Source organism: Corythoichthys intestinalis, chromosome 8 (assembly GCF_030265065.1).
Source record: "Corythoichthys intestinalis isolate RoL2023-P3 chromosome 8, ASM3026506v1, whole genome shotgun sequence".
Lineage (NCBI taxonomy): Eukaryota > Metazoa > Chordata > Actinopteri > Syngnathiformes > Syngnathidae > Corythoichthys > Corythoichthys intestinalis.
The window spans coordinates 45650573-45677435 of NC_080402.1; the positions used below are offsets into that span (position 1 = coordinate 45650573).

The 26863-nt window shown below is 38.1% G+C and overlaps 1 protein-coding gene across 1 annotated transcript in view; it reads right to left on the bottom strand.

Annotated features, from left to right (window-relative positions):
* LOC130920174 (voltage-dependent calcium channel gamma-2 subunit) overlaps nucleotides 1–26863 on the bottom strand; it is a 79999-nt gene that overhangs the window by 19900 nt on the left and 33236 nt on the right. The window contains exon 3 of the mRNA XM_057843153.1: nucleotides 20408–20491. Within this exon, the coding sequence (XP_057699136.1) occupies nucleotides 20408–20491 (84 nt within the window). The remainder of the gene's footprint in view (nucleotides 1–20407; nucleotides 20492–26863) is intronic.

Consider the following 26863-nt stretch of genomic DNA (forward strand, 5'->3'; position numbering starts at 1 on the left):
TTGCATTGGTGATATTGTGCACCAAGAAAACATACTGTATACCAGTTCAGTTTTTTTTTATTGCTTTATTATCTAATTAGGGTTCAGCAAATGTTAAAAATGTTTCATTTACTTTATTATTATTTAGTATTTTTTGTGTGTACCACATATAGAGCCTGCTACTGTACACTAAGGTATGGTAACGTACATGTTGCACAACAACTCCCACTCCCGACATCTTGTCTATTTCATCCCTTTCATACAGTATATGCTGCATTGTGTGTGTGTGTGTGTGTGTGTTTGTATGGTGTCCTGACTTATGGTTTCATTAGCTACGGTAGAGGAGAGCCTTTTAATTGCAGCTGAATTATAGAGAGAAGCGCCATGGGAGCTCCCTATGTGTGTAGGTGTGTGCGTGTGCAAACGCGTGTGTGTTCTTTACACTAAACACACTAGTAGCAACAAGCTACACACATGCACACAATCTCATCGATCAACCGCCCACCCACATCCTCAACCTGTCCTGCTGAAGTGGGGTGTTTCCCGTTCACAGTATGTACTACCTACGCATGCTTAAACACCACACACGCACGCACATGTGGGAGAGCACAGCAAAAAAGAACATGAGTTTGTTAAAAATACTGAAAAGCAGGAACATTTTAACCATTTTGTAGCAACTGTTAGGATAGGTATTGACGTTGGCTTCATTTTCATTTGAAATAGAACAATTGTAATTTTCGAACTATAAGTCGCTACTTTTCTTCCTAATTTTGAGTCCTGCGGCTTAAAGCCCAGCGCGGCTTGCTTGTTGATTTATTTGGGATAATAGGTAACGCTTTATCTGACAGCAGCGTCATAAGACCGGCAAAGTACAGTGGGGCAAATAAGTATTTAGTCAACAACCAATTGTGCAAGTTTTCCTACATGAAAAGATTAAAGAGGCCTGTAATTGTCAACATGGGTAAACCTCAACCATGAGAGACAGAATGTGAAAAAAACAAACACATTATTTGATTTTTAAAGAATTTATTTCCAAATTAGAGTGGAAAATAAGTATTTTGTCACCTACAAACAAGCAAGATTTCTGGCTGTCAAAGAGGTCTAACTTCTTCTAACGAGGTCTAACGAGGCTCCACTCGTTACCTGTATTAATGGCACCTGTTTTAACTCATTAGCGGTATGAAAGACACCTGTCCACCACCTCAGTCAGTCACACTCAAAACTCCACTATGGCCAAGACCAAAGAGCTGCCGAAGGACACAAGAGACAAAATTGTAGACCTGCACCAGGCTGGGAAGACTGAATCGGCAATAGGTAAAACGCTTGGTGTAAAGAAATCAACTGTGGGAGCAATTATTAGAAAACGGAAGAAATACAAGACCACTGATAATCTCCCTCGATCTGGGGCTCCATGCAAGATCTCACCCCGTGGCGTCAAAATGATCACAAGAACGGTGAGCAAAAATCCCAGAACCAGGTAGGTAGAGGGAACCTAGTGAATGACCTACAGAGAGCTGGGACCACAGTAACAAAGGCTACTATCAGTAACACAAGGCGCCGCCAGGGACTCAAACCCTGCACTGCCAGACGTGTCCCCCTGCTGAAGAAAGTACACGTCCAGGCCCGTCTGCGGTTCGCTAGAGAGCATTTGGATGATCCAGAAGAGGGCTGGGAGAATGTGTTATGGTCAGATCAAAACCAAAATAGAACTTTTTGGTAGAAACACAGGTTCTCGTGTTTGGAGGAGAAAGAATACTGAATTGCATCCGAAGAACACCATACCCACTGTGAAGCATGGGGGTGGAAACATTATGCTTTGGGGCCGTTTTTCTGCAAAGGGACCAGGACGACTCATCTGTGTAAAGGAAATAATAATGGGGCCATGTATCGAGAGATTTTGAGTGAAAATCTCCTTCAATCAGCAAGCATTTCAAGGTCCTGGAGTGGCCAAGCCAGTCTCCAGATCTCAACCCCATAGAAAAAAAAGGGAGTTGAAAGTCTGTGTTGCCCAATGACAGCCCCAAAACATCACTGTTCTACAGGAGATCTGCATGGAGGAATGGGCCAAAATACCAGCAACAGTGTGTGAAAAGCTTGTGAAGAGTTACAGAAAACGTTTGGGCTCCGTTATTGCCAACAAAGGGTACATAACAAAGTATTGAGATGAACTTTTGGTATTGACCAAATACTTATTTTCCACCATGATTTGCAAATAAATTCTTTAAAAATCAAACAATATGATTTTCTTTTCTTTTTTTTTTTTTACATTCTGTCGCTCATGGTTGAGGTTTACCCATGTTGACAATTACAGGCCTCTCTAATATTTTCAAGTGGGAGAACTTGCACAATTAGTGGTTGACTAAATACTTATTTGCCCCACTGTATGTCACCTACTCAATTTATGTTCAGCTCGGATCTTTTACCATCCATTCAAAAGTGAGATAATTTGCCGGATAACACTAAATGACATGTTATAACCACTCATTAATGCTCATGACAGTGTCATGTCATAATTACAATTGTCTAATGACAGTCTTGTGGCACCACTGTCAAATAAAGTGTTACCACATACCATAACTAGCAATTAATGAAACAATTATAACAATAACTGCAGAAATATTTAGCACAGAACATAAATTTTGATTGTTATTTATATCTGTAGCACTGCAATGCATGCTAGGAGGCATGTTGGACAATAACAGTGTCGACAGCAGGTGCCAGCAGAGGTTGACTGCATCCCCCAAGGGAGCAGTGATGACCAAATTAAGCTTCTTGAAGAAATGGCTGCAAAGCTTGGTGGTTCATTTGTTCTTATGACAGTCGTATGTTGCCGCTGTCAAATAAATTGTTACCAGTTAATATCTTTTGGTGCACATATCCCATAATACGGTGAGGAGAGCTGTGTCCTAGTCCAGTGCGGCTTATCTACAGTATGAACAAATGATGGTTTCATGTCAAATTTGGTGGTAGATACGGCAGGTAATGTAAAATCTTGATGGATAATTGTTTTCTGTAATAATGGATGATGTAAAATATTTATAAGTAAGTGGTTTCTGTATTAAGCGTGACATCCAGACAGTCTGTCAGTGCGCATTACAATACACTTTGTTGAATTTTGGTTCTGCTTAATAATCTTAAACCTATTTTCTTGGAACATTGTATTATACTGTTTCAGTAAAGTGCTCAAGATACACCATCATCATTTATCAAACCAATAAACAAAACAATGATTGCAATGTTAAAAGAAAACAAACAAATGCACTAACATGCCTTGTAGTCAAGTGGACCCTATGTGTGAAAATAAACCTGTTCATTGATGGTGTGCTTTACAGTCCGAGAAATACAGGAATTAAATGTTAGAAATATTATCTGATCAAGGCGGCATGTTGTCAAATCAGCATTGGGTTTCCATTATCGGTTTTCTTTATTGAAGTTGCTATCGTATTCATGCTGTACATGTTAGCATTTTATAAATTATTTTAGAAATAATACCTAAATACATGGTATTGAGTAAGGTCTTTATGATGCTCCCTCAGCACTTTGTGAACTCGTCTTGCTATCTTGCTGGATGTTGGCATACCTACTGCTAGCAATTAAGCATCAACTTTCATTATAAATTATAAATAAAATAGTACATAGATGATATGTGATTTGTTGGCAACCAATTCAGGTTGTACCTTGCCTAATCCCTAATGTTAGCTGGGAAAGACTCCAGCACCCCCTCAATTCTCGTGAGGATAAGCATCACGGAAGATAAATGAATGAATAGTACATAGAAATAGTACTACTGGGTGGCATAATGTAAACATTTACTCTTGCACTATGTACAGTGGTGGTTGTCCTTCTTTATTCAAGTGCCAGCAATCATTACCTTTTTATAATTTCTCATTAGATGAGAGATTTGCAATGCAAAGTGCCGATTTGAAATGACACCTCATTACAGAGCATGATTTTTACAATCGTTATGCGTCGGTCTTGAAAGAGTTTGGACTAAGGTTGTTACCTTGCTTTTGTTAAGTTACGTTTACACCTCAAGGCAATTTGGATTTTTTGTTAATTCCTCTTTTTTCCCTTTTGTGTGTAGCCATTTTGAACACACAAAAGGGAAAAAAGAAATATGATTTGTATGTAAATGGAATGAACCCATGTTGTGGTACGCATGCGCAATGTAACACATGGTCCATTGCAGTGTTGTTAATAACGGTGTTACTAACGGCGTTATTTTTGTCAGTAGTGAGTAATCTAATTTATTACTTTTCCAATCTTTGCAATGCTGTTACCGTTACTGAGGATGTAAAGGCGTGCGTTACTATGCGTTAATACGTTGGCTGAATAATGCGAGAAATGTCTGAGAGACACGGAGAGAGCAGAGCGGGAGAGAGGAGGAACTGAAGGCGGTTGTGACACTGTTGCAAACGCGATGCTAGGTGGCTCGGAGCATTAGCATCGCATTAGCACTAGCATTAGCATTTAGCGTTATGAACGTCATGTTAAACCTTCGGGAAACTTTTTACATACAGTTCGTGGAGTTCAATTAATTAATCAGTATGCATTATCATCACCAAGTGGGCGTTGTCCTTGTCGATGCTACAATATAACAAAAATGTGGTTTTTATTAACAAAAATAGTCACTTGCCCTAAACTTTTCTTGAATGACGCATAGACTTCATTACCTATTGACGTGACACTTCGTCATTCTTTGCGTAACGCCTTAACGGCCGAGCGTCATTTAGTAATAGCCATAGATGGCACACGCTCACGTCGGATTTAAGCTTGGATTTTTTAAGAGCTACGAACCCTGTCCCGCATACAAACAGGAAGGAATGTCTCAGGAGTGATTTGTTTGAGGATTCAAGGTAAATATCATATTTTTCGTACCATGCATGCGTGATTGAAGCATTTATTCACAGGAATTTTCTTCCTTGTTTACACATAAAGGCGGCTAATTTTCGTAACTGACTAGCTTCATAGTTGGCAATATTTATGCGAAATAAATGCTCCCTGCATGTTTTTTTGCTTTTAACCAAGAATTGAGACTGTTTTACCTCCATATCTATGAAGAACTCGGGGATTTAAGCATTTTTTTCACAAGAATTTTTGCCAGATAAGCCCTGTTTACGCCAGGCTGCCGCTAGCCTCATTCGCTGACAGAGTAGCATTGTACTTTGACAATATACCTAAAATAAACGCTTACTGCACAGTTTCTTTGCTTTTAACCAAGAATTGAGACTGTTTTACATCCATATCTATAAAGAAGTCAGGGATTTAAGCATTTATTCACAAGAATTTTTGCCAGAAACGCTCTGTTTACGCCAGGTGCCCGCTAGCCTCGTTTGCTAGCAGAGTAGCATTGTACCTCGACAATATACATAAAATAAACGCTAACTTCACGTTTTTTGCTTTTAACCAAGGATGAAGACTGTTTTACGTCCATTTTTATGAAGAATTCAGGGATTTAAGCATTTATTCACAAGAATTTTTGCAAGAAAAACTGTTTACACCAGGTGGCCGCTAGCCTCATTCGCTAACAGAGTAGCATTATACTTCGACAATATACATAAAATAAACGCTAACTGCAGTTTCTTTGCTTTTAACCAAGAATCGAGACTGTTTTACATTCATATCTATGAAGAATTTGGGGATTTAAGCATTTATTCACAAGAATTTTATATTAGCTGTTGAAACCTAAATGAAAAAAAAAAAATGAAGTTGCTATTTTGGATAAAAACTTATATGATATGTTAAATATTGCTAAAATATAGGCGATAATCTCTGCATTTGGTGATTTTTGTGCATCGAGTGTAAAATCTGACACTTTTATAGCCATTTTAAGTTGTGTTATACTTATGTAAAAAAAAAACGAAAGAAAAAAATCGGGATTTTATAAGAGAACGACTTTGAATTTTTTGATGCCCCTGCTCATGGAGACACATATATGGCTAAGGTAGGTGCCTGTTTTGGTTTTAGGTCAGTAGCAGCTTTGGTTTTTAAAAATATTTGAATTTAAAGTTTTTGAAAATAGCCCCCCTACGGATCGGCCCCGTTTCCCATGTCATGTCGGTAGGTTATGAAGTCTATGAATGACGTATTCATAAACCGTGTGTGATTTTTAAAAATCAAAACAACTACAGCAAAGATAGAAGCGGGAACAGATTCAACCCTCACCTGCATATATAAAAATATATCTATATACTGTATATTAGGGGTGTGACACAGAAGTCACGGTTCAGAACAACAGTAAAAAGGCTATTTTTTCACAGCATTTGAAAGTTACAGTTTGTATACCATTACACTCTTATATAGGTGAAATTTCAAAAAATGTAAAAAAGGGGAGCTATGTTTTTTTTTGAACGAAAAAGACCGTTTAATTAGTTACTATAAACATATTTGAGGTGAAAAACGTTATGGAATGGATCATGTTGTAACTTGTAGAACATGAAAACTAATGTCAGTTATTTTGCCGAGTAACTAATTAATCTTACGTTGAACTATGATACTAACTCAATTACTTTATGGGAGAAGTAATTTATAACTGTAATTAATTACTGTTTTTTTAAATGTAAGATTAACAACACGGGTCATGTGTCACAGTGCTTAATATGTTGTCTTCGGGAGCTCTCCGCTGTCATGCTTTTGTGGCAATTTTAGGGATTTAATGCTACCGCAGCCAACATTTTCTTAACCTTTTCACGTCTGGTATCAAGAAGGAAAAGCTATTGTCTGCATCTTCATAAAACATTGCTCATTCATGTCTGTTGTTTGTTTTGTTGAACAGTGATGACATTTTTCACTTATTGATGAAGTATAGGTCGCATCCATATGACTCGCGTTCGTAACGCAGAGGCATCAGATCAGGGGCTTGGCAGGGTGGTGGGGGGAGGAGGGGCTCTCAGACCCTGCAGGGTATTGGTGGGCAAATTGATCCAAATATCGATATTGTTGATACCAGGTTAGCATCGGTATCTGATTGATACCAGCCTGGTGAGCTCAGTTCTTTATATTTTAAGTTTGGCTCATTTGCAATGCTGCAGTTTGGCAGAGGAAAAAGCCAGGTCTGGGATCGCTGCTCTTGTGTCAGCACAGAGCACTGTGAGCAGGCAAACCTTGCTCTCTCTCCCATGCTTGTTTGATGGTGTTCACATGATGGCACAAAACAAGTTGAATTTATTCAGGAAAATATTTAAAAACCTTTAGGTCTACTATTTTACTTTCTGTACCTGTGATGGCTATCTTGCCATGTGATATTATTCCAAATGCATGTTAACAATGTTAGAAATCTTTAGTCAGTAGAGACAGTGACATTATTCAGCATGGTCACAAACGTAATCATCCACAAAGGAAACATGTAAAGACACACAACTAGGCTTGTGTGTGTGTGCGTGAGTCTGCACACACGATTTTGTGTGTGCTGCCTGCCAGTGGCTATCAAGCCACATTACTGGTGTAAATGGTGATATGCCTCCTTGTCCCCAAATATAGCCCACCATGACATCAGTGCAAATGATGACGTCATCACTTAACCCCCCCTACCAGCCCCCATCCTCAAAGCCAACCAACATCATCCTCACCGCAAGCCCGAATAGTATTAGAATTATGTTACCAGGATCCAGTGGTCTAATTTTAGTGAGCGAGAACACGTCAGAGCAAAATCGGACGAACTTGTATCAAAACAATTTTTTCTGACGTCAGTTTGGACAGATTAATGTCTAAGATGCGCTTTGAAGGTCAAGATAGGATTTATGTCAGTAAAGTAGGCTGATTTGGACTTGGGTTTTTTATCAAACACGTCATGGAATTAACCAAGCCAACCATTGGTAGCAAAAGAATAGAGAAAATATGCACTCTCCAAGGAAAAAGGATTGGGAGGAAGCTTATAATAAATCAGAAATTAAAGGAAAAGACGAAAGCTCGTATAAATGAACTTCATGTGAAAGATGACTGCTGTAAGAATCTATGTCATTCATGAATTTCTTTGAACTACAAAAACAGAGAAAACAATATTTGACAATAAAAAATGACACCGCTTCCAAACGCAGCCATTGTGTAATAAACGTCAGTCAAGCCACCCGCTTTTGCTTATTTCCTGGAAATACTGGTTTTTGTTAACATTTTCTTCCCCACTATCAATCATTCGTCATTTTTTTCTTCCTAAATTGTTCAAAAGGATTCTTTCCACTAGAATGAACTAAATCAAAACCTTGTCCTCCGCTTTAATGTGAAAATAAGGATATGTTTTATACACAAAATGACTAGTACAATGCTCATCATGCTTACTCACACCTTGCTAATGTGTGAGATAAATTTGAGATCTCATTTTTGTCTCATTTTCCTAGGGTCAAGACAAATATCACTGGCTATGTGGACGAGGAAACTTTTATTTGGATTAAAAGCCTGATCGGAATAAAAAGGCTTCATGTGCACACCTGATTCAGAATATTCGGACCCGATCTGGCCCATTTCAATCACAATTATAGAGTGATATAAAGAAGTATCTGAACCTTTTGGAATTTGTCACATTTCTGCATAAAATCACCATTAAATGTGATCTGAGCTTTGTCAAAATCACACAGATGAGAAAAACCAGTGTCTGCTTTAACTAAAACCACCCAAACATTTATAGGTTTTCATATTTTAATGAGGATAGTATATAAACAATGACAGAAGGGAGAAAATAAGTAAGTGAATTGTTCACATTTAATACTTTGTGGCCCCCCCTTTGGCAGCAATAACTTCAACCAGACACTTCCTGTAGCTGCAGATCAGTCTGGCACATTGATCAGGACTAATCCTGGCCCATTCTTTTCTACAAAACTGCTGTAGTTCAGTCAGATTCCTGGAATGTTTGGCATGAATCGCTGTCTTTAAATCATGCCACAGCATCTCAATGGGGTTCAAGTCTGGACTTTGACTTGGCCACTGCACAACATGTATTTTGTTCTTCTTAAAGCATTCTGAAGTTGATTTACTTCTGTGTTTTGGAGCATTGTCTTGTTACAGCATCCATCCTCTTTTTGGCTTCAACTGTCTGACGGACGGCTTAAGGTTTTCCTGCAAAACATCCTGATAAACATTTGAATTCATTCTTCCATTAATGATTGCAAGTTTTCCAGGCCCTGAGGCAGCAAAACAGCCCCAAATCATGATGCTTTCTCCACTATGCTTGAGGGTGGGGATGAGGTGTTGATGTTGGTGAGCTGTTCCATTTTTCCTCCACACATGACGCTGTGTGTGACTCCCAAACAATTCAACTTTGGTTTCATCAGTCCACAAAATATTTTGCCAAAACTTCTGTGGAGTATCCAACTGCCTTTTCGCGAAAATTGAACGAGCAACAATGTCTTTTTAGACAGCAGTGGCTTCCTCCATGGAGTCCTCCCATGAACACCATTCTCGGCCATGTTTTTACATATAGTTGATGTGTGCACAGAGATATTGGACTGTGCCAGTGATTTCTGTAAGTCTTTAGGAGACACTCTAGGGATGTTTTTTACCACTCTGAGTATTCTGCGCTGAACTCTTGGCGTTATAATATGAAAACCTTTAAATTTTTGGGTGGTTTTAGTTAAAGCAGACACTATATTTTCATCTGAGTGATTTTGGCAACGATCGGATTACATTTGATGGTGATTTTATGCAGAAATGTTAGAAACTGCAAAAGGTTCAGATACTTTTTCATACCACTGTATTTCGAACGATAAGGTGGTTTATGTCAATTGATAATCTGATCGGTGCACATTAAAATAGTTTATTACAAAATTTCAGAACAAACGGTTCTGTGTATGTCAGTGACATCAGTATTTGCATTTTTGTTATTCCCGGAAGCTGGTCGAAGCAGACAGAGTAGGAGCAAGACTAATCTGGTCTGTATCCGAGACAAACACATGGCTTGAGATGTAGTAAGAGCTTACAATTGTTGACAGTAGAAAAAATTGTAAAGATTCGCAAAATAATGCTAATGTTTGATGTAGAAATGGATGGAGCGACGTATTTTGACGTAATAGTTGCTCTGGCTTCTTCTTTCCCTACGTTTCCCGGTATATTTGGTCAATCTGCGCATGTTCTAAATAATTTGTTCCGACCAAAAGCGCGATGTTTGTGTGTCCATGAAAACAGTGCGTTAGTTTTGATCAGATAAAGAAATTTAATTTTCTTAATTGGTATTTTAGTTAAAATAAATTTAGAAATAAATGAACACAGAAGCACGCAAATAACATATAAGATAAAAGTAAAAATAAATAAGTGAATAATAAAAGTGAGCTAGGAAGGGAGCTAATTTATAGGATGCATGCAATAGTTCAGCAGTAAAATTTACTAAAATCTGGCCTAAATGTGATATTACTTCACATTTTTATTCCGGCCTTTAATCATGAAAATATCTCTTTAGAAATTATGAAAAGATTAAATTTATGAAACGGTTTATAAAACAAAAAACGTTACGCTACAAAAACCTTTGAGTGCAAATTTGCACAAAACAAAAACATATGGGCATAAAGTTAAAGGGTATGTCATGCCCTGGGAAAATGTTTATATTCCATCATTTATCCATAAACGCATGCCTTTTGTATTCATATCATGCCACTTCGTGTAATTACACACAAGAAAATGAGAGAAATTTGGCTCGATTGTCAAGCTAAAACGACCGGCGCCCGAGATCTGGCAGATTGTGTGCGTGACGTCACGACAAGTGAAGAGAGTGCCACCGGCCACTAGGGGGGCAGCGCCTGTCTGCATCAATATAATTCCTTCTAGTGAGGGGAGAATTAGGGGGGGGTTTGAGCTGTTTATGCTAATGCATTGTGTTCGTCCTACACATATTCCAGGTTCCCTCATGAAGAAACAACCGTCGTTGTCAATAAAAGAGAATTCAGAATTGACAGTGAGGGGTGTTTCTTCAACAAGAAAAAGGCTCAGTGCTTTAATACTGAATGGCGGCGATGATGGCAGACAATTTCGTTTCTAGTTTCAGCGACAAATCCGACGTAGAAGGACGTAACGAATGTTCATCTAATGGTGACGAGGAGAGTTACGAAGCTTTAATCGGTGTTTTAGGTTACCAATTTGAGCTCAAACGAACGCCAATGCAGCGTAATGAAACGGTCATTGAGGGGAGCAATGACACTGATGAAACATCGGCAGCTGATCGTGTGGGAAACACCAATGATTTGTTTTGCATTTCTTTTTGTGAAGCTGATACACCGTGACTGCAAAATAAAGGAATGCATAGAATAATTATCATTTATTGCGCTATCATAGCTTTTCGCTCTGCCAACAGACACAAATATGAGTGGGATCAGAGGATTTGTTCTATATATTTTACGAACGATAATTTATACATGTGTCCAGTCCTGTATCCAATGCGTGACATTTTTTTATTATAAAAGAGTACTCACTCTGGCCATTTCGAGCTTGGCTGCTCCCCTCCTTTGCTTAGCCTTAGCCTCCTTTGCCACTCATCGTCCTCTTTCTTGATATCTCGGGACATTTAGGTCGCTGCGCGTGTATGGTCGGCACCGCATCTCCTTTGAGCAGCAATCTTTTAGCAAAATCCGATTTCACTTGTCCATAGTTCGAGAAGCTTTCAGGTGGAAAATGCGCACAACAGAAAAGCGTGCCGGAGGCTGTGTCTAGAAAATTAGCCCTCTTTGCACGGACGAACTTTACCCATTGTCTGCGTAGTCCAGCTTTTTTTTTTCACGTTCGGGAACTCATGGATACTATATTCCGATAAATAACTATTTGTACACCACATAGCACAGCAGTTTTGAACCATTTTTGTGATGTTTTCGTCAAACAAACCCCAACGCTACTCTCTCGTCGTTAAAAAACAATGGAACCTGGCTCCGCCTCGACTGTCAATCACTTGTCGTGACGTCCCGCCCCATTCGGCTGTTTCCGGAACACTTTCGGGAATGTTCGTCATTTTCGATCTATTTTCGATAATTGCTCATTAATGTGATCGATTTTTTGTTAACTTTATCTTGGCACATAACGGTTCTATTGATGTCTCACACTCCCTTTGCCGCTACATACCCTTTAAACAAGAAAAATGTCTACTATCATGCCGCTACACAAACCAACCCTGACATCAAATGTGAGGTTTTAGAAACATTCTTGACCTTTTTTTTTTTTTTTTTTTTTTACAAAAACATTTGCAAATAACATTCAGATGAAGAAAATGTGCAAAAGCTAATTTGAAATCGATTAAATTGGTGAAGGTGTAAGCGCAGTCATAAATGCAATTTTACATACAAACTGAAAAAAAAAAAAAAAAATTCGTTTTTCATCCTAATTTTCAAATTATACAACAATGTAGGAGAAGGTGGAGAATGCTACTCTGTTAAATGTTCAGATTTAATTTTCTCTCGTATTCCTCTGATCTTGTACACATGAGAAACATATCGAATGTTTAGTGTAAATCCAAGAAGGCGCCAGAAGGCTCTGTTGCCTACATTGGAGAGAGGCGGTGGGGGAGGGCGGGTGATGCGGTGTGTGCTGGGGGCTGAGCTATGTTTCTCCCTCAGTGCTCATAGAAAGGCAGGCTGCTCTCGCTTACATAATATCCACATGTACACATCCGACCAGGCCAGGGCAGTGGGGGGTAGCCACTTGGAGAAGCTGAAGGATGATGATGATGATAATAATGATGTTGATGATAATGATGATGATGATGATGCGGACCCTCCAGGAAGGATTGAATCCAAATTAACTGCATGATACAAGTGATCCTCCTAATATTATAATCATCCCCCCTCCACTTTTATTTTTAATTGATTGTATAATTTCACAATAGATGTGTGTTGAAGGTACTCTAGACACACAAATCTTTGTATAGAAGTCACTTTTACATCACATTTATCTTAATATACATCTACAACGTCCAGTGAACATTTCGACAGCACTAGTAAATTTATGAATCAGGGTGTCCAAAATGAAGGCTTTACTTTAAATGGAGTTAAATGGGTTGCCATGGTTACTCCAGTAAAAGGCTAAAATGTGACACAGATGGCTCACGTGAGCATGAAAATACCAAATTAAAGATAACGTTCAATTTAGTGCTCACTTTTATTTTTTTTGTTGTTGCTGCTAAGCTATGTTGCAGTAAGGACGGCTGTCACACTCTCCTTGCCTTTTCCCTACAGCCTTTCTAGTGCATCTGCTCCTGCACAATGTAGGTCAGCGGACACCAAATGCACTCGCCTGACACGCAAGATGACCAAAGACATGACAGCAGAACCTCTTAAGCCGACCACAATGGGAACGGATCAACTATTACCGGGGTGAAAATGGGCTAGAGCGGTCAGGAACGCAGTTCTGGTATAAGATTCAAGGCCGGAATGCTGTTCTGGTACACGGTTCTTTGATTCAGAAAATATGACGGCAACTGTCAAAACGCTATGTCAAAAAAAAATTAAAAATGCTAAGCTGCCATACATGCATTTCATCTCCAAGAAGAAAATACTCTACCAACATCAGATTTACATACACAAGTGTTAACAACAAGCATTATAAAGTGCTTGTGTAGGATAATCCGTTTCCACCAATATTTATTATTTATTTTATTCCACAAACGGCATGGAGGTTTCCCCTGCTGCTGCAGTTATCCGAGTCTGATCATGATGTTAATGTGCGAATGCAAAGCAAAACGCCTGGACTCGTTTATCCATTCAATTGGCTGTCATACTGAGATGTGGTCAGCAGAGATAGTTAGCTCTGACTGGTTCAAATATGCATGTTTTCTGGAACAGCAAAAAAAAAAAAAAGGTTGTTGAATTGATGCGACAAAAAAGGGCAATGCAACATAAAATGGATCAAATCTTTAAGAACAACGAAAGACTTGAGGAGGCTTATTTATCATATTTCATTTTATTTGCTCTGGTGGGGAGGTTCAGAACATCTTAGCTGTCAATGTGCACTTTGGACTTACATTTGTTCATTTATGTTAGGCTACTTATTCATTTCCTTATGATTTAAAAAAGTTAATGTTTACGCGATCTTCAAAATATATTCCATTTCACTCTGCATAATATAAGTCATTTTTACTTATTTTTCCTGAATGTATGTTACTCATATCATTGTTACAAAAAAAAGTAAATATTTACATTAACTTCAATTTTTATTATTTTGATTAATTTTAATATACATCCTATGTTCTTAAGTAGTTAATATTTAGATTTGGCATTTAGTATGTGAGGAAATGAGGGAAAATAAAAAATTAGGAGCTGGAGGTTGGGGTTATTGCTGTTTTTGTTAACTTATATTTTGCAAATGATAGAAAAAATACAATTTTGAATGAAAATCAGTTTTTGTATGGGTTATAGAAATAACTGTGCTGAAACAGTTTTGACAGGTAACAGGTTTGAACCCCCCCCCCCCCAAAAAAAAAAAAAAAAAAAAAAAAGAATAAATAACATTTCTGGCTCCGTGGCGACCTTCGTGTCGGGGAGTTCCGGCAAGAAATTCTAGCCACTTTCACCCCTGACTATTACTGGTACATTCGTTGCATGAGTTTGTCAAACAATGATGCTTAAATGTGAATAGGTAAAATATGTTGCCAAATGATGATTCACATTGCTACGTTGCTAAAACGGCACTACAGAAACACAAAAATGTTGTGTGGGAAGATATGTTACTAAATAATGAAATGCAGAGGTATTTTAATAAGATGACGGAACGATGTGTTTGAAAAATTGCTATGGATTGAAATGGTTCTATTGCAACATATCTTGCAAAATGAAAATCTGGGAAGCTAATTTGCTTAAAATGATACCAGAATGTGATGAAATGGCTTAACAATATTCTATAAAAGGACATTTTGAAAAAAATGATACGATGATACGACATATAAGTATACCAAATACGACATATAGGTATACCAAAAGAAAAAAATCAATAATGCATAAGAAAAAAATGTTTAAAATGACAATTTATCTAAATACAATATGTCTACGTCAAGAAAATGTTACTGAAGAGACATTACCAAAGGTTGCGTTGTAAAATGATGACACATGAAGATATGTAACTAAAATGTCGATAAATAGGTAGGTGTATCAAAAAATAAATAAATAAATAAATAAATATATATATATCTTTTAACAAAATGAAGCTTTTGGAACATACATTACAAATATCATGATTGAAGATGATGGTTTGTATTTAACATAAAAGTAGCATAAAAATAAGGCTACACTTTAGTGTTAATATTGCAAAATGCGAAGACATGTACTAAGAACAAGGCAATTTGGGTCGATTTGTGATTACGATACATTGCTAAAATGACAACACAGGAAAAAAAAAAACAATAAAAATTACTGTGCTAAATATTAAAATACTCTTTTTCAAGACTCAAGTTTGAAAAAAGACTTTTTGAACACCAAATTAATTTTTATACAGAAAATAATTGCACTACATCTGAAACAAATGATTATAACAATATATTTGAGAGATCTTAATATCTCAACATTTAAATATGTAAACTAAAGTGCAATCACATTCATAAATGAATGGCTTCTGGTTTTTGAAATGTAAATAAACCAATCTATTGTGATAAAACAACAAAATTGAAATAACTGCATTAACCATCAAAGGGAAGTCAAACTGTAACTGTAGTTTTGAAACAAATCTGAATAAGGAAAAACATTGCAGTAAAATAATGCAAACTGGTTAAATTTGAGAGTAGCTGGGATCTGTCATGACAGAACATCGCTTCAATGATATCTGGCGCCATCTAGCCTCGTGAATGGGTATAACGTCTAGACCGCGAATATGAGATGACCCCCGCTTTTTCAGTCTTATTTCAATGCAAAAAACACCGTCTTATATTCGGGCCAATACGGTATGTTGCTAAAATGACAATAAAGGTACAATACAGAATGTTTAAATTCAGCCATATAAAGATACTATGTGAAATGAAAATACACAAAGATTTGTCAAATGGCAATATAGATAGATATGCTGCTGAAATTACAATATGTCAAGGATAATGTTCTAATGTGTTTTTTCAGCTATACAGTTACACAAGATAAGTGCACATTAGAAAATAGACATGTTGCTAAAATTACGATATTTGAAGAAAGATGATTAAAATATTTCATTCTTAGCCCCGAAACAAGATTTTTAGAAAAAGTACAGATACCAATGTGGTTGCCTGTGCCATCTATCTGGCTATGCCCATCCCTCCGTCTATCTGCCCAGCCGCTCGCCCGCCGTGGACCAGCTGTCGGGCCTCGACGGGGATGTACAAACAGATGGGCGGGGAGGACACCAGGGAGGACGCCAGGGAGAACGAGAGAGGAGGTTTGACCCACATAACGCAGCCGCCTGGCAGTATTTATAGACCAAAGTGTCCTAATTGGCGGGCCGCTGGGAGACGGCGACAGTCTCACTACCCTTCTCCTCGCCCTTCACGTCTCAAACGTTACCCTCGTGTCACGCAGTCCTTCTCCTTCTTGCCCTTTTGTGGTTGCACACTGTCTAACTCGTCCAGACCAAGTGGTCTTTAAGACATGCTCAAAAGTTCAGGAAAAAGTTTCTGACAAAGTCTATTGAATTGGTCCAGTGTCCAACACAATGTGGGAAGGTAACAGTCAAAGTACCTATTAATATAAATTATATGTTGCAAAAATGAAAATACAGGATGATATGTTTTGTGGTGCCCCAGTGACCAATTCCACATGGCTCACCACAGGGGTTCAGCACCATGGACAGCGAACTCACATGGGACACCACAAAAGGTACAGGAATCGTCAACACCATGGGAAGCAGACAGTCCAGAGAGGGGACTATTAAACCTGCAGCCAATTGCCTCATCCGGCAACACATGGTCACTCGTCACCAATCAAGGGGCTCTCCCCAGCATATAAAAGGAGGGAGAAAATCACAACAAGGAGGTCGTGAGACGTGAGTATGCGGGAGCTCTTGAAAGTGGCTAGGGCATTTTGATTGTTGTTCTGTGACTGTGACCTTAATTGGGACCCCTGACTAATGTTCGTCTTTATTTTCTTTCCTCTACCTCCAGGATTAGGGAATAACCCCTGGAGTGTCATTCCACGGCTTGGCCGTAATCACTGACGATGAAGTTTTTTGCTTCTTGGTTATTTCCATATTTTGGTTTGTTTTTTGATAGAATAAAAACTCTCCAAAAGCACTCAGCCTTAGGCCATGTCTACATGTAGGAAGGTATTTGGCAAAAAATCCTTTTTCTATGGTTTGGTCTATCATCCACACTATCATCCAAACGAGGGTTTTTAAAAACGCCGTCCAAAGAGAAGATGTGCGAATTCTGCGTTTGTGGCGCTATCATGTGGACACTAGTGATGGGTCCGTGAGACCTCATGAAGCGTGTCGACACAGTGACACACTGTGTTGACACAGTGTGGATACTGTGTCATTGAATACTGACACCTGCTGGACATAAAAATCCCTACAGGCAACCCACTTGACAGACTGAGACTGAATTGATGACATAGCATGTAAAATCAAATCATTTAAGTCTTTGCATTCATATTGCATTATTCCATATTTCAAATTATGTGAACATATATTATTATGTGAAAATGTAAGTAATAATGAATGGGAAAGCCTGTGGACTTTTTGTTCTGATAAAATTGTATTCAAAAACAGTTTTTTTTAATGTTTAAAATTTAGTTGGTTACTTTTTTTTTTTTAAATTATTTTTTCTAAACAAGCATGCTGTGGACAACACACTCGCATGGAACCAACGATGCCAGCATGCACAAGAATTTCCAGTTGAAAGAGGTTTGGATAAGATGCCCATTGGCTCCTCCAGTATTGAAGAAAATCGGCATTGCGTGCCATGTTCGGCTCAGCCATGCATTGTTGCACTTTTGCTATTTCATCTACAGTTGCATTGCCTCCTTGACTCCCTACCTCGTCATCTAAGTGCTACCATAGCCCATCAGAAAGAAATTGAAGTGGACAAAAAATAAATTATAGCTTAATTACAGATTTCTAATAAATTTCCAAAAAAGTAACTGTGGGAAAGTAAAGGAATGGCTCTATACCTGTGTTTATTTTGGGATTATGAGAAACTTCATTCTCATGCTTGGCCCAATAATGCTTCAGCATTTAGGAGGTGGCAACTGTTTGTATATGACAGGTTAGTCACATACAAAGTACAAATGCGAAATTTCACCTGCAAAAAAAAATAACTTTAATAGTAAAATCAAAAGTTTTGGATCCGCGCTGCGATCCGTTCAACACATTCTGACCAGGACTTGACCCCACGCTCACGAAGCGTCGGGGACGAATGGCGATTACTCCACCACTAAGCTAGCAGGTCAAATGCCAGCGTGTAGTCTTGAAGGCAAGGCACCACAAATGACGGACCCGCGTGCACCCGTCACACTAATAAACTAAGATTTACCTTAAAATTAATTGTATTTTGAATGGAAGATGACAAGTGCGTTTTCCCTGTCTTACGTCCATTTCCACAGCATGTAGACAACGAGGAAGTAACCGTGAGATGTGGATTGTTTCAGCAGCTCCATCGCGTTGACAGACGCGCTTCCTTTTGAACCAGTTTGCCGCGTCACGACTGTGTCGACACACTTCAATGAGTTCATGCATCGGTCACGTGATTTTCTTGTAGCGACGCGCGCACCGACGCAGGGGTTGCGTGCGCCGGCGCATTAGTTTCACTGGACCCATCACTAGTGGACACTGACAACCAAAGATTTAACTGCGGAAACGTCCCTGACCGTGCAAACTTTGTCCCTAATTCACACATGAGACCAATGTTTACATTTGGAGTAAATTAGGTGCTTTTTTGCTTCCATTTATTTACAAACTCTTGCAGTGCTTCATGTTGAAGAACACATGGGGCTCGCGTGCGGCTGGATGTGATAGGGCGCGCTCGGGTGGGGGGTCCCGGTGCCGGGATTGGCGATGGGGCGGCATAGGGTTGGTTGCCAATGGGCTTACACTCACAAGGGATTCACACGATTACTGGGTACTAGATCGCAGAGCTGATTTGTGTACACTCTACCCCTTTCAAGCATTTAGCTTATAGACACCCCCACCCCCGTCCCCCTCTTTCCCTGGTTAACAGGCCCCCCACATGGTGTCAACCGGAAATACATCTAGCTGACGATAGCACCAACACATTAGTAGTTAGTCTAGATGTTCAATGTATTTCTTGTTTTAGTTTGTGTTTTTCTTTCTTCTCTTGTGTTTCTTTTCTTCTCTTCACCCCCCGTAACCCCTTCCTGTTCGCTGCTTTGTCATAATAAATGAGGTAAGTTGAATGATCACAATAGGAGTATGTCAGACTCTCAATGTGAAACATTAAAACTGTTCAGACCATCCGGGCACTTAGACTTCCATTCTCCTTGTCAAACAGCTGAACAGGACAGGTGTAAAAAAAAAATGGGGGGAAAAAAAACATGCGAAGGATGGGGGTATGGTGGACAAATATTTTTCACTTATTGTTATAAATATATTTAAAAATATATGCAATTGACTGTGGATGTTTTTTTTTTTTTTTACGGCCACCTGCTATGCCCCCCCCCCCCCTCCTCAATCTCCGCGTATGGTTCCTTCCTACCCCGGAGTTCACAGTTTGTAAAAATGTGCAATTGAAATTAAGGCACTATATGTTTCGAAAATAGCCGTATGAGATTATATGTTGGTTAGGGAACAAAACCTAAAGATGTGTTGCTAAAATGAAGGCCATGTCTACACGTAGCAGGGTAGTCGGTATGCTCTATCATCCACACGCACATTTTGGGCATTTAAAATGAGGGTTATTAAAAACTCCGACCAAAGTGAAGATGTGCAAATCCTGAGTTTGTAGCGTCATCATATGTACACTGATAACCGAAGATTTAACTGTGGGAATGTCATTGTCTGCAACAAACTTTGTTCCTATGCCACACATGAGACCAATGTTTACATTTGGAGTCAACATAGATACCTTCTATTATTAGACATGTGTTTTTTGCCTCCATTTATTGACAAACTCTTGCATTACTCTATATTAAGGAACACATGCGAAGGGCGAGATTTAAGACATTTATATTTTTTTATCGTCACCTTGTTATGAATGTGCGTTTAACGAATGAATGCGGTTGGCTGTGGATGCTTTTTTTCCCTATATATATGGTGGTGTAGACGTAATTATTTTTTCTGGATGTAAGACAGCATGTTCCTCAGTTTAAAAAAAAAAAAAAAAAAAAAAAAAAAAAACTTCTAGGTGTAGACATGGCCTAAGATGATGCTCAAATGAAAATAAATGAAGATATCTTGCATGCATTAAAATGAGGGAGACAGATGAGTGGGCTAATGAGCGATACTTAATGTTTTGTTAAATTAAGTGTACATGAAGAAAGGATATGTACACAAAATTATAATACATAATAATATATGGTATGAAAATACGGAAATATGATAATACAGATTGGATTAGACTCACGTAGGAAGTACTCTGAAGCGTCGGCCTCATAGTCAGCGTCCTCCGGGAAGTGATCGATCTGTTTGCACATGCCTTTGAAGGAACCTGACAGACATAAAAGAGACTTTATTTGAAAACTTTAAGGGTGACCTTGCTTTATCATAACATTTGATGTCATTTCATCAGGTTTGCAAGAGTTTGCATTGAAAAATGTCCATGATTTCAAGCTATTTTGGTTGGTCATTTTTGCATGCAAACAAAGTCTAAATAATTTGTGGATGGGTAGACCAAATTTTAATATCTGAAATGAAATTTTAGCTCTGATTGGCTGTCGGATGAGTGGTTGTGTCATTGGCAAGCGTTTATATTGTCATCCCTTGACCAAATGTCTGGAGGCAAGGGAGAAAATTAAGATTGAGACGGACCCCTCGGGCCGTCAGAGCCAGCAGAATGCTTCTAGTAGCGACCACAGCAAGTAGAATAGGGCATAGCATAGTTTTCCCAGAGGTACGTGAATGAAATTGACAGATAAAAACCTGAACTGGTTGTGCGACAAAAATAGTAAACACAAAAAAATGCAAATGTATGCATTTATATACTGTATTTTCATGGCAGAAATCCTGTCAGGAAAACAAATGTTTGCAGTCAATCTTCACAATATGGCCTGAATATGGTAAAATCCTGATTCTGAAATGCTTGGGGATTTCTCCCCAAATAAGTTGAAGGCATTTATAAATTCGTTTGAGTTTAGCTGACTTTGTTCAGCTTTGCATGTCATAAAGACATTGGTAAGACACCTTTCCTCCTCAGTGCTCCAGAGATGAGTGGGCATGAAAGAAGCACGAAGCAGGCAGGTACTGGCATTATAAGGCTCAGGGTGACTACACATTGTTACCTATTTCAATCTCTACATTTGCAGAGTGGTTTGACTTACATAAATGATTGCCATCACATCACAAACTACACACTTTAGATGACAAACTTGATCTAGGTCACACATTCATTCTGGCCTATCTAATGCACGAAACAGTGGGAAAAAATAGAATCTCGCAAGAGGTCACCTTTAAATTGGGAATCAATGAAACATCCCTTAAACAGATGACGTCTCACTTAGTGTTTTGAACACACACTAGACCATATCACGCGTGGTATCGTTGGATTAATCCGTCTGTGTGTATGTGTGTTTTCTTCACACTTCTCTTCAACGCATCACGATGCTACAGACATGTTTTCAGCTTAGAGCTAATCCCACAGGCTCTTTGAAAGACTCACTTCATTATTAAATAAGAATTAGGACAAGCAGATCATATAAGCAGAGCAGAGCTGAGCAGTAGGGTGAAATAAAGTATCCGGCAGTTTTATAACCCTTCTTAAACAGGCTCCTAACTAGGCTCCTAACTACCTTTGATTGGCTGTTGACTTGTATCTAATATTTTTTCAATACGTAAGGATTGGTCAAAAAAATGATGAAACAAAAAAAGTAAATGGAGAATTCTTATAAAGCGCATTTATCTTCACGTTTTTACGTGCCAAGAGTGCTTTACATTAGCTCACATTCATCCATTCACACACACACAGTCATTATCCAACAGTAATAAAATACTATATTGTTCATCTAAAAGCATAATTGCTAGTCATATTTGAACATTTTTTAGAAACTAGAAAAAACTAAAATTTTAGTAAGTTCATGTGTCTGTATTTTTTTTTTTTTTTTTTTATAGACAAGTTGACGTGCTACTTCCGCATTTCTGCTCGCGACTTCCGTTTTACACTTTCTTTAACCAAAACAACAGTGGAGCTGGAGTGGCATTACTCATCAAAATCCCTCAATAAAGACAATTTGGCAATGCCGCATCCATCTGCCATCATCACAACATGGGAGGAGAACATGAAGAATTAGCTAAGAGTTGCCACAACCAAAATTGTTTTGTATTTTATTGATTTAATGGCAATGGATGGAAACAAAATCAGGGAGCTGAAAAGCTCCGAAGCATCCAGTTGAATGTGTTCTAATACATGAATATGGGAATTTTGTGTTCATGAAGGCAGATGTGGAACCAAGACAGTGCCACCATAAAGCAATAACAGGTACAATTATGTACAATTTGAATACAATTCTTTGTTGCGTTACAGCTGAGACATCATTAGCTATGCATTAGCTTCAACGACAAAGAATAGAAAACAAACACTCATCTACTACAAGTCATACACCGGCTTTTTACCCTAAATACATAAGTTCAAGAGTTTTGTGTTTTTTGTTCGTTTGTTTACAGGTGGAAAACGCTGTTAGGCAAGGGAAGACAACTTGATGCGCCTAACAACAACACTTACGTGGATGGACACACAGTGCTGGCCAAAAGTATTGGTACTCCTGCAAATCTGTCAGATAATGCTCAATTTCTCCCAGAAAATGATTGCAATTACAAATGCTTTGATATTAATATCTTCATTTATTTTGCTTGCAATGAAAAAAACACAAAAGAGAATGAAAAAAAAATATCAATAATTTTCATTCTACACAAAACTCCAAAAATGGGCTGGACAAAAGTATTGGCACCCTCAGCCTAATACTTGGTAGCACAATCTTTAGACAAAATAACTGCGAAATGCCCCTTCCGATATCTATCAATGAGTTTCTTACATTGCTCTGCTAGAATTTTAGACTTGTCTATATTGATACAATAAAGTAACATGTACTGTATAGTATGCTAGTCTGGGGACAACGGCAATAAGGCAGGATTATGCAGCGACAAAGTTAGGCAGTTATTACGATTTTCCCAAAATATAACATAGGCAATTATGCTTTTAAGATCACGATATGTTTGTCTGAAAATAAAGGAGAGTATATTACTAAAATGACAGTACTAGAGGATATGTAACAATGATTTTATGGGGGGCCAAATAGATGGATATATGTATGTTCTGGAGATCATTTAAGATATTTAGCTAAATATATGTAATATTTTGCTAGAATTAGTTACAGAAAACTAGGTTGGTAAAATTGCAATGCTAAAATAATTAATGGGAAAAACAATACCTTTATCATGTGCAGTAAAAATAATCTTGTTTAATCAATTGGAAAAAAACCCCAAATGGTTTCATTTTTTGGATATTGGAAACAAATAAATAAATAAATAAATAAATAAATAATAGTGTTTCCAATAAGTGGTTGCCTGACATGGTGGCAACCACTTATGAACGCTGGAGCTATTCTAGCCAATCAAATGCGAGTATCTTGGATAGCCTGTCCTTGCTCATGTCATTAATACTTATTATCATATGCACTTGTGCTCGAGTCAGTGAGTATGAGCAGGAATGTAACCCGTAAGCAGTGTCATTTAAAAAAAAAAAAAAAATCATTATTTTATACATTATCAGAAGTCTAAGAATTTCGCAAACCTAAATACTTGAGAATACTGAGTAACTGCCTTCAACATAAATGTCATTGATACTAGGTGTTGTCTTCCCCTTTAAGGTAAAATGTGGAAACATAGTGCTAAAATTGTGATAGTGAAAGATGTGTTGTATTCTGAACAACCCCATTATGAGAATCCGGTGAATGAATGTCTGGACTAGACTTTTCCATGCTACAAAGAAAGTCCAAAAATAAGATGATTAGATATCTTTTATGATATGATGGCTCTAGAAGGCTGAGTCATGAGTCTATTTAAAACATGACACCATTGTCATGTTTTTAGTTTTTTCTAAAGCTAGAAATCTACTGTTGAACTCTTGATGTGATGTCAGTGTAAATTAAAACAAAAGTGTTCTCCAGTCATGGCAAACCATCAAAGAAGCAAGAACGCTGGGTATTTTGAATGAAATCCAACATAAGAGGATCAAGGTAGCCTTGTGTCAATTGATCTTTGAATATTCTGGGATTACCGTTCTCCATTGTGCAAGAATCCCGTTGATAATAAAGACTAGCTCCTTACCAAAATCGACCGAGCTAGTCTATTTTACAGTCAAGGATTACATAAAAACATGCTGGTAAAATGACGAAACAAATAAATTGATAAATGTGTGATACGTAGGCCTAAAGGTATTTGGATTAAATGGTGACATGGAAAATACGGTACTTTGATAAAATGACAGCGCATATACAGTACTGTGCTGTATATGTTACAACAGTTGTTAGTACAGCTGCTATAAAAATAAGTTGGTAAAAAGGTATTGAAAAAATACTCTATGTTGGCAGAGTGACTAACATAATTTTGGACTATGAGTCGCTGAATCCTGCGGCTTAGTGGTTGATTGATTTTGGCTTTATAGATAACACTTTATTTGACAGCGGCGTCATAAGACTGTCATATGCCCATCATAATTATGACATGACACTGTCATTGGCATTAATGAATGCTTATGACAGATGGCATTAAGTGTCATCTGGCAAATTTTGGCGGTAACTCCATTGATGTCCAGCTCGGATCTTTGCATCCTTTCATAAGTGAGATAATAATATGTGACGACGCCGTCACATATAGTGTTACGGATAAATATATTTTGGTGTAAATATCCCATTATACAGTGAGAACAACGGTGCGGATTGTCTATGAACAAATGCTCTTTCTGTGTCAAATTTGGTGGTTGGCGGCTTTTAGTCAGGTGCGCCTCATAGTCCGAAAATTAAGGTATTCGAAAGGCTGTATCACTAAAAAAAATCAAAATACGCCAATTAAATTTCTCTTCAAGTAGATAAAATGCTAAAATAACGATACTGCATTATGAACTTGCATTATCAAGTTTACGGGCATAACTTAAATTTGTGATTAAAAAGGGAAATTGAAAGGATAAATTTTGTAAAGTTAGTTGTAAAGTTTCTCTCCCGATGCATTCAAAATAATACCCTGGCAACTAGTGACTCAGGCATTATATTTAGCTCATTTATTTGTGTGTAGATGGCGCAATGACACACGGACACATTTGAAAACTATAAGGTCTAATAAACCTCGGTTTAAAACCCCTTTTTCACACACTAAAATAAGTTGAACACGAATAACCTGCACGATGCAAGCTCAACAGCACCAACAAATAATAATACAGCTACAATGCAAGCATATCTTACCTTTTTGAAGGCACCAAAGATAGACTTTCTTTCTGGACTCTAAATCTGCAGCTAACCTATCCTCACTGGGCACTATTATAGAACTATCATCATATTCGTCTTCATTTTCGATCTTGAATTTAATTTTAGACAATGTCACTGTTTTTATATAGAAAAATAGTTTTTGCGCCATGGTAACTCCTCCTCGGTCAACAGTTAATTTTTCCGTTCCAATAGCGCCTTATTCAATGTGACCTGGTACAGTAGTATGGAAAAGTATCTGAATCTATTGGAATTTCTTACATTTCCGCATAAAATCAACATGAAATATGATCTGATCTTTGTTAAAATCGCAAAATCAATCAGATGAAAAAACAGTGTCTGCTTTAACTAAAACCACCCAAACATTTATAGGTTTTCATATTTTAATGAGGATATTATGCAAACAATTACACAAGGGGGAAAATTAGTAAGTGAACCATCACATTTAATATTTTGTGGCCCCCCTATGGCAGTAATAAATTCAACCAAACGCTTCCTGTAGATGCTGATCAGTCTGGCACATCGATCAGGACTAATCTTGGCCCATTCCTCTCTACAAACTGCTGTAGTTCAGTCAGATCCTGGGATGTCGGCATGAATCGCTGTCTTTAGGTCATGCCACACCATCTCAATGGGGTTCAAGTCTGTGCTTTGACTTGGCCACTCCAGAAGGTGTATTTTCTTCTCCTGAAACCATTCTGAAGTTGATTTACTTCTGTGTTTTGGATCATTGTCTTGTTGCAGCATCCATCCTCTTTTTAGCTTCAACTGTCTGACAGACAGCCTCAGGTTCTCCTGCAAAACATCCTGAAAAACTTTTAAATTCAATTTTCCATTAATGATTGCAAGTTTTCTAGGCCCTGAGGTAGCAAAAGAGCCCCAACTTATGATGCTCCCTCCGCCATGCTTCACGGGTGGGGATGAGGTGTTGATGTTGGTGAGCTGTTACGTTTTTCCTCCACACAAGATGTTGTGTGTTACCTCCAAACACTGATACTTTGGTTTCATTAGTCCACAAAATATTTTGCCAAAACTTCTGGGGAATGTCCTAGTGCCTTTCTGCGAGCATTAAACGAGCAACAGTTTTTTTTTAGACAGCAATGGCTTCCTCCGTGGAGTCCTCCCATGAACACCATTCTTGGCCATAGATTTACATATAGTTGATGTGTGCACAGAGATATTGGACTGTGCCAGGGATTTCTGTAAGTCTTTAGCAGACATTCTAGGGTTGTTTTTTACCACTCTGAGTATTCTGCGCTGAACTCTTGGTGTCATCTTTGGTGGACAACCACTCCTTGGGAGAGAAGCAACAGTGCCAAACTCTCACCATTTGTAGACAACTTCTCTGACTATCGATTGATGAACATCCAGACTTTTCCAGCTTTATACAA